We start from the raw sequence: 9,165 nt of genomic DNA, 5'->3' as shown, positions 1-9,165 counted from the left end.
ACTTTTTTCCCTCACTGTATGCGCTCTCCTCCTCCCACCTTTTCCCTTCGCATGTGGACTTCAATGCACAACACATCAGCTGTATGTGACCAGGCGAAAAAAACTTTCCAAGCCAAACCATAACATAACCACTACACATAGCCTACATCGTTGTCGCCATATTAGCTAAAGTAACGTCATAGTCAACATAGTTAATAGAACTAACACGTTGGTAAACCTGCTACAATCATGCAGTAACGTTACAGTGTGCAGTCAGTGAGCAGTTTAGCATGGGCCCCGGTGGCAATACATTTGTAAAACCAAACGTTTACCTTGACTTGGAAGAGTTCCAGTGTTGTGTAGGATAGTCATAGCCAGCTAGCTAAAATAGCATACGTCTGTTTGAGCAGGGTGTTTGAGTAGGCTAAACTAGGTAGCTGCATTTGCTAGCTAAGTAAAAAAATAAAAAATAAGATGAAATCTCTCTCTATCTCTCTCTTGCTTCTCCTTCATTTTGGAAGAAATTCATTTGTTCAAAACTGTTGAACTATTGTCTTTCTCTCTGTTTGAGTCAACTACTCACCACTTTTTATGCACTGCACTGCAGTTCTAGCTAGCTGTAGTTTATGCTTTCAGTACTAGATTAATTCTCTGATCCTTTGATTGGGTGGACAACATGTCAGTTCATGCTGCAAGAGCTCTGATAGGTTGGAGGACGTCCTCCGGAAGTTGTCATAATTACTGTGTAAGTCTATGGAAGGGGGTGAGAACCATGAGCTTCCTAGGTTTTGTATTACAGAGTGCTGTTGAGGGTACTGTAGACCTTCATTGCAAAATAGTGTGTTTTAATCAATTATTTGGTGACGTGATTATATTTAGTATAGTTTTATCTAAAAAGGATAACTTTTTTAAATGTTTTACTATTTGTATTTTTATGAAATACACTGAATTCAATTCCTCCTCTGAGGAGCCTCTACTGACTGGGACAGATAGAGCTCTTGAACCAGGGTTTGCCACAACATGTTTTTATGAATTAGGATGCTGTTACCTATTGATGAACACAATATATTTCCTTCTCTGAAACACAGGATATATGTGATAAGGGTCCATATAGAGTTATTATATAGTTGGTATGGTGTAACATATTTGTTGAATATCTTAACATGGACAAATGCTGAATAAAGCAACGTTATATATTACTCACCTGTTGTTATTTGGTTGAAAAGATAAAAGATGTACTGATTCTTGTGAATCATATGCCATGTCGTGATCTTTGACAGCTTTAGTCCAAAGGGTCAATAAAAATTCGTCCGTATTACATAACGTTTTGTCGTTTTCTCTTTAAGTGAAGGCTGAAAAAGTTAATATGTATTCTATATGTAGTACACGTAAGAAGTGTAGTATTCATGAAAAGGAGAGAGAGAGAGAGAGGCTGCAGCCTGTTTTAGGTGACGCAAGATCCGGAGATGAGGGCCATACGAGTGCAGTAGTTGAGGCGCCACGTCCGCAGAACCAACAAGATAAACCGTATACTTTTTTTGGGGAAAAGTTTGAAGCCTCGCAAGTACGATTATACTTGTGTTGAAATACAGGGCAATACGTTATTAGTGAAGTATAGCTTTGAATAGATCTGTTTGAACAAAAGTAAGAACTCGGAGGCGGAACATTGCGATAGTATTTTCAGGGAGACAAACGAGCGCACCAGTTATTCTTTGTCCCAGGTGCGTTTTTTTGAAGACGTAGCATTCCCTTCTGCAAGCGGCCATCGGAAAGTACTGGAAACATGGTGAAGGTAAGGATTTGTCTTGCCTTTTATATCGATTTCATTTTCACAATGCATTCCTGTGTTTCGACAAGTAAAGTGATACTGCATATAGATTTGGGTATGATAAAACCATTGCGCACGAACGAAATGCACAACCGAATTGATTAGATCCAGAGTGACGCACAGATAGTCGTTTTACACAACAGGCTAAATAACCCAAAATACATGTTGTAAAAACGAAATATATTGCCCAAATTATTGACGTTTTGCCTTTCGTTATCCACGTTTCATGAGTGTTATTCGCACAACGTACGTAGCCCAAACAGAGAAGAGGTTTCACGACGGGGTTACTTTTTAAGACCCTTGTTTTTAAAAACCTGTAGCCTTGGCTCTGTCGTCTTATTGTGATTTTTCTTTGACGAACAAAATGGCATTTGAATCTACACGAAGCAACTGTTGATGATCACAAGTTTACTGGAGAACGGAGACCAAGTAGAGACTTTTGGACAAGGTGGATGATTGTATAATATAAGGCAGTTTATTCAGAGGTAAAGATATCTGTAAATAGCGTGCACGGACCCGTTCGTCAACCTCGTAGGGAGATATCTGAGAGCGCGCCCCAAAACATTGTGTGCTGACATTTTATACAATAAAATAAAGTAGGTTGATTCTAGTAGTTCCGATCTTCCGATTGGTCCTGATGAGTTGGTCGAGGTCATCTCCATTGCATTGGCTCTGAGTCGGGTTCTCTGTCTTCAGATGTTCAGCCTGACAGAAGGGGTTTTTTGTGTGTGTGTGTGCTTAACAATGATGATGTGTGTGTATGTGTGTGTATGTGTGTGTATGTATGTGTGTGTGTGTGTATGTGTGTGTGTGTGTGTGTGTGTGTGTGTGTGTGTGTGTGTATGTTTAACAATGATGATGTGTGTGTGTGTGTGTATGTGTGTGTGTTAAGGCTGAACGATTTTGGAAAATAATCTAATTGCGATTTTTTGCCCCCAATATTGCGATTGCGATTTAATATGCGATTTAATTTATTTATCCTTTTTCCCCTACAAAACATAATGAATGATTTAAATATGACCAACACAATAGTATATACATTTAGTGTGAAATGTTCTTTCCCATAGGCTGGGTCTATTTGTTAGAATTAAATTCAAACATGTATGACTTGAAATAAATGACATTTTTATTGAACTGCTCATTACAGAAACATCTGTGGCTTTGCCACTGTGCATTTAAATAATTTAAACAAAGGCATGAACTTTGTAAACACTGTGTGCAAAAGGTACAGTCTTAAGAAAAAAATAATTTTAAATTGTATGTATCTTACTGCTCCCAAGTCAGTAACATTTCACACAACTGAAACAAGGAATTTGCTTTGAAAATATTTTGTAAAATCAAAGTAAATAAAGTTATAAATAAAAAATGAGAAATGCACTTTTAATTTAGACAAACTATTTTTTATAAACGATTTGAATATTATAATATAAAATAGATGAGCCTCACTTATCTCAAGTACACAACAATAACACACCACACAGACTAAAGTTCACTACGAGTATGGCACTGCCAGCCATACTTATCCAACAGTTCTGTTCTCAGTGGCTCACAGGTTTTTTGCTAAGAAAACCAGAATATTGACTTTTTCTGGCTTCAAGGCTGAGCGAGTGCAAGTCACAATATTCCCTCCTGTGCTAAAAAGACGCTCTGAGGGAGCGCTTGTAGCAGGTACACAAAGATACTTGCGTGCCATGGTGCACAACTGTGGGTAGCTGATCTTGTGCACCCTCCACCAAGCCAATGGATCATCTTCTCCATCAATGGTAGGAGTCATCAGGTAATTGTTTATCTCTGCCTCTGCGACATCTTCAAGATTTACAGGCAAAGAAGGAGAGGCTGAACTGGTCTTGAAAAAACTGCCAAGAGACCTCTTCGTCTTTTCCCCCAAGGACTGTGCACTTTGAGGCATCTGAACAGTTTCAGTACGAGACCTCTTCTCCTATTAGATGAAAACAACAGCCATTAGTTTTCCAGTTAGATTTTACAGAAAATTTTTGTTTTTGTGAAATACATAATTATTTACCCAATGATATGTACGTTGTGCCAAGTCTACTATCTCTGTCTTCAGACGAGTCTTGATAGCAGGGATGTTGTCTGTACTGATGTACTGTATTTTGAACCTAGGGTCCAGGAAACAGGCAACATCCAAAAGCTCCTGGATGTTTGGGTCTCCATATTTGTTATTGAGGTATGCTAGGACTTTGGTTTTTATTGATTTAGTCAGGTCAGTGTCCTCAGCATCTTCAGCCAGGACTGATGTGGCAAAAAGGTGGAGAACTGGCTTGAGGTAGGAGATGCTTACATACTCCTCTCCAGAAAGAGCATCAGTAAACTCCAGTAGAGGATGCAGTGCCTTGTGAATCGACTCCAACACGTCAATATCCTGCCAGGTTGGGATAAGGGAGCGTGCATATCGATCTCCAGACAATACCTGAGAAATGGCTTTGGCCTGTTCAAGCACTCTGGCAATCATCATTTCTTTAGAACCCCATCTTGTTGGGCACTCCGTTATGAGGTTGTGCTCAGGGAGTTTGAGCTCTCTCTGTGCCTCCGTCAGGGCTGCTTTCTTCTTCCAACTGTGGGAAAAGTGCCCCACCAGCTTCCTGCACAGTGCTGTTGCCCTTGACACTCTGTCATCTTTGAGTGCATTTTCTAAAAGAAATAAAAAGTAGTGTATTACACACAATTTGAGTTTTGATACAAGGCTCTCACTATTACACACTCAAATTAGCTGTAATTCTGAAATACACACATCCACAACACATCCTCTCTCTCTCTCTCAATTCAAAGGGTCTTTATTTGCATGTCAATTCTCTCTCTCTTTCTCTCTCTCTCTCTCTCATAAACACTAAAAAAACATGTAAAAAACAAAAACAAGAAAAGAAAAAAAATGCAGGTGGGCATTCCACCACAGACAGACATATGATATAAGCAAGTAAAATGAATTTACATATTAGAAAAGGAGTGGAAGTATGAATTTATTTAATCCCATCCGATTTATATAATATCATTTATATATATTTGTATATTCAGCTTTACTAATCGACGCATCTCTCTCTCTCACACACACACACACACACACACACACACACACACACACACACACACACACACACACACGATAACTTACCAATGGCAAGATGTAATCTGTGGCCAAAACATTGGAGCCTCGTCCATTCATTAAGCCGCGCAGCAAGCACCATATTCGACGCGTTGTCCGTCGTGATGCAGACGTGATTCTCCTCGTGGAGATCCCAGCTGACAAGCCCTTCTCTCAGGCCGGCTGCAATATTTTCCCCTGTGTGATCGTCTGGGAAGTAGGTAGTTTGTAGGCAGCGAGCTCGGAGGTTGAAATCTTCATCAATAAAATGGACTGTAAGACTCTGGTACGGCTCAGCTGTGCGGCTTGACCACATATCAGTAGTGCTAGCAAAAAACTCCACCGTTTTAAGTTCCGCGGCGACTTTCTCTTTGCACTTTTTGTACAGCTCCGGTATGGCAGTCTGACTGAAGTATGTGCGGGAGGGTATACTGTAACGTTTATCAAGCGTATGTATTAATGCCATGAACCCAGGCTTGGTCACCGTGCTGAGAGGCATCATATCTTTGGCTATGAACTCGGTTATTGTCCGAGTGATTTCTCCGTGCCGTTTTGAATTACGTTCATACGGAGTGACACTTTCGAACATTTCTGTCAGTGATCCCTGTCTTGAGGTATTTGGCTTGTCTCGCGCACTGATGCTCGGCATTTTGGTCATACAACTGTCATGCATTGATTTGTGGTATTTTTTTAAGTGCTGAAACAGGTTTGTAGTGTTACCCCGTGAAGTAGCAATCGGAGCACGGCATGCTCTGCACAACACCTGACGCTGCTCAGCATCTTCTTTTTTAAAACCAAAATAGTTCCACACCACCGACGTGCTGTTCCTCTTCGATATTAAAGTATCAGCTGTGTCAGTTTCTGACTGTTCCGTCGAGCAAGAGGCCATTGCGCTGGACAGCATGAAAAGTCGCGTCACGTGACCACCTCAAATCGCGCACGTTGCGATTAGAAAATCGCGTTCAGTCAAATCGCGATATTATCGCGAATGCAATTAATCGTTCAGCCCTAGTGTGTGTGTGGGGGGGGTGTGTGTATGTCCTCAGAGCAATAACTCGTGAGTTTGGGAGAACTTGAGAGACCTATGGCGTGAGTGTTGTCCATAGCCACCTGCTGATAAGGCCGACAAGATAGAAGTCTTTGTGCATTGTATTAAGTCCAAAGGCCCCAACACAAGATGGGTTATGCACAAGATTTTAGTCAGACCAAGCTATAACATAATATATTTACCACGACACAACCAATGATTGTAGTCTATGGTTTTGCAACACGAAGAGCAAGATAACTTTAATGATCAATAATCACAGGTTTTGAACGTTGTTTGTGCTTGACAGGCCGCGTCAAATTGCACGTTTTGCGGAAGAAATCCCCAATAATAGCCTTTCTAATATGCTGTTACTTAACCTACTTATGCCTGTAGCACGTTTTTCTTCATGGCTGCTCAGTAGGCCTATAGGTTAAAGCCTGAACGCTCCCCCAACGTGGCAGCGAACATTTTGGATCAGAAATTAATTTCAAAGTGAGTTTGATGGTACTCGTTTGACTTTGCCTGCAGAGATGTTGCCTAATACCTATAGGGCTAGTGGTGGTTTAACAACGTGTAAGATATGCTACTTGTATGAACTTATTAAATAAGATATATTCTATAGGCTAATCTATATCTTTTATTTTTTATTTTTTTCTGTGTCAGAACGTGAACGCCACCCCAGAGCCTCAGCCTGAAGGTTGTCTCATGGGAGAAGAACCTGAGCCCACTGAAAACGACCCCACAGCAGGTAACCAGGCACACAAGAATACATTAACAGTGCACTCGGCATTGCGCAGTCTCTCTGCTGCATCACTCTTGGTGGGCATTTTTAAAGTGCCAGTTTGTCAAGGGACCCTTTAATCATCTGGGATATGGTGCAATCCAGGGTAAAGGGTTGCTTGGTGCTATTTAAGCAACTTTAGAGATGTATCAAGGGAATATGTTTGTGCAAGAGGAAGGGTAAGGGTTGTACTGCATGTCAGTCTGTCTCTGTCTTGTGGAGAGATTTCTCAATAAGTGCGTTATGTAGAATACCTCAAAGTATTGACATTTGTTACTATTGTTTAACGATATGATTCAATGTGTGTAGGTATGAGCCTATATCCAAGCACAAAACCTGTTTTCTCTCTGGTCTCTTACTCTCTGGTAGTGCTCTGTCTCACAAACATGACATGGTTTTCGCTCTTCCTTGCTCTCTGGTCTGTCTCTTTTTGAAACTGTACTGAGGTGTTTTGTGTGTCGTCTTTCTAAAAGCTATCTCTCTTCTAGATGAGGCGAAGGATGAAGGGAAGGAGCACCCCGTGGCCCAGCCAGGCATGATCTGGCGGGTCGGGGGTGGCCTGTTCAGCGCCAGTAAAACGATGGTGGGCGCCACAGTAGGAGGAGTCGCCTGGCTGGGTGGGAAGAGTCTGGAGTACACCAAATCAGCGGTCACCTCTGTCCCCTCGATGGGCGTCGGCCTGGTGAAAGGGGTTGCCGGGGGCGTGTCATCAGTTGCCGGGGGCGTGTCATCGGTGGGTTCCACTGTAGCCAGCAAAGTTCCGTTCAGATCCAAGACTAAGGACAAGGCAGAGTGAGGAAGAGGAGAAGATGATGATGGACACAACACACAATGCATCGCCCCCCCTGACTGAGCCATAAGAGGATGTGGTGAGAGATGAGACGAGAAGCTAGTCGCAGTGTTTTCAAAGTTCAGTGGACATTTATTTTTCTTCTGTTAGTTTGTACAGGACATTCACTAAGTTGTACCTGGGGAAACTTGTTCAGTAGTGCCTTCTGTAACCTCCCCCTTTTCCTTTTTGTTTATTCTGTTAGTCTGTAACCGCGTTTCCATCCATAGTTTTTATGCAAGTAAAGTCATACCGTATAAAAAAAAAAAAACACGACAGCTGTGATGGAAACAGGTAGTTTTGGTAATTTGCTATTTAACGCAACAGTTTTTGACAACTATAGGTTGAGTTGAAAATGCGATGGAAACATATTGAACTTGAGATTTTTATTCGGTACATGAAAACTTTAGCGAAAAAGTACATTTTGTGTGCTCTACATCATCACGCACTAACTTTAATCTGCAACAAGTCCGTTTGGTGGAAACACCACTGGTGGGAAAATTCGCATTTTCTTTATGCTGATTTTTGAATATTTGCATGAAAATCTGTCGCCAATTGGATGGAAACGTAGCTAGTGTTGAAGAGGGAGATCAATGTAATTCAGGGCAGGGGTCACATATGTCCCTTTCTCTGCTGTCCTTACCCCCCTCCGTTCCCCCTCAAAACACCATTTCACTGTGCAATGTGTACAGGGGCTCGTCATCCAATCCTACATGGGCCCCTGAAGCCTTAAGACAATGTCTAGCAGTTTGGGAGAGACAGACAGGCTAGCTTGGGTTCTTCTCCAACCAACTAAAGCCTGGTTTGTGGTTTATGATGTGCTGGTATTTTTGTTTGATCTTTTGTGACCGCTCTCCAAACACAGAGCATTGGTCGTTTCAAAATGCTACAGTAAACCTTATGAACATGTGTTGAAGATATAGCTGTTTGGGACTTCTGAAAAGAGTTTGATAGCATTGACAAAATAAAAGTTGGAGGTGGTGTGATTCCAAGAGGGACAATAGCCCTGTTTAGGTTGATGCGGTGGCAAATTGATATGATCACTTTAATCATGGTTTTTCAATAGATTCATATATGAACTGGAAATGTCATCAATTTTATATAAAAATATATATATTTATTGATGAAGGGCTAGTTGTTTCTCAACTGCCTGTCTGTTTTGGCCCCTTTTTTTATGGTTACGTGAACATTTCTATGGAAATTCAGCATATCAATGCAAAGTTTTGGGTTTGATTTTCTGCATTCTGCCATGACTGGGCTATTGCTGGTAGAGAATGCTGATGTGAATGTCTTGTATGTTTGTACTTTCCGACATAATAATAAAGTATTGTGGGAAGTTTGACGTTATTGTGCCTCTGTGTCTTATTCACAGCTTGGGATGTACCATGTGGTTAAGACAAAGGCTGCCCAAATCTGATCTTATGCCAAATTATTTGCAAAAGAGCTGATCTGATTGGTCAAAAGACCAATTATTGGTGTAAACGCAGCCATAGAGTGCAACCAAAGTCGAGATGGTACCACCAGAGACTGACGAGGAAGCGAGACATCCCATTCACATTTTTATTATGGTTCATATACAGTCAATGAACTAAGCAGACCAGACCCAGCTGCTATTGCATTG

General features: G+C 41.3%; 2 protein-coding genes across 2 annotated transcripts; one reads left to right on the top strand and one right to left on the bottom strand.

The window, feature by feature from the left end:
• Nucleotides 1-1,437: 1,437 nt before the first annotated feature.
• On the top strand, nt 1,438-8,891 carry LOC311134257 (transmembrane protein 263-like). Its single transcript, XM_084167883.1, has 3 exons — nt 1,438-1,771; nt 6,598-6,682; nt 7,204-8,891. Exons 1-3 carry the CDS (start codon nt 1,763-1,765, stop codon nt 7,509-7,511), a joined length of 402 nt encoding a protein of 133 aa, XP_084024009.1. The 5' UTR covers nt 1,438-1,762; the 3' UTR covers nt 7,512-8,891.
• LOC311133355 (E3 SUMO-protein ligase ZBED1-like) lies at nt 2,911-5,507 on the bottom strand. Its single transcript, XM_084166856.1, has 3 exons — nt 4,938-5,507; nt 3,831-4,459; nt 2,911-3,746 (listed from the first exon to the last, which is right to left on the bottom strand). Exons 1-3 carry the CDS (start codon nt 5,494-5,496, stop codon nt 3,354-3,356), a joined length of 1,581 nt encoding a protein of 526 aa, XP_084022982.1. The 5' UTR covers nt 5,497-5,507; the 3' UTR covers nt 2,911-3,353.
• Nucleotides 8,892-9,165: the final 274 nt, after the last annotated feature.

Source organism: Coregonus lavaretus (genome assembly GCF_964263955.1).
Source record: "Coregonus lavaretus genome assembly, chromosome: 8".
NCBI lineage: Eukaryota > Metazoa > Chordata > Actinopteri > Salmoniformes > Salmonidae > Coregonus > Coregonus lavaretus.
The sequence above is the reverse complement of the archived record's forward strand: the minus strand, read 5'-3'. Positions and strand labels throughout refer to the sequence as shown.

Bases quoted from the DNA above. Each gene is read 5' to 3' on its own strand.
- LOC311134257 (XM_084167883.1), top strand. The intron at 6,683-7,203 runs GTAACCAGGCAC...TCTCTCTTCTAG, and splicing joins TGAAAACGACCCCACAGCAG to ATGAGGCGAAGGATGAAGGG.
- LOC311133355 (XM_084166856.1), bottom strand. From the start codon at position 5,496: ATGTTCGAAAGTGTCACTCCGTATGAACGTAATTCAAAACGGCACGGA. The intron at 4,460-4,937 runs GTAAGTTATCGT...TATTTCTTTTAG, and splicing joins CAGATTACATCTTGCCATTG to AAAATGCACTCAAAGATGAC. The intron at 3,747-3,830 runs GTAAATAATTAT...TTCATCTAATAG, and splicing joins CACAACGTACATATCATTGG to GAGAAGAGGTCTCGTACTGA.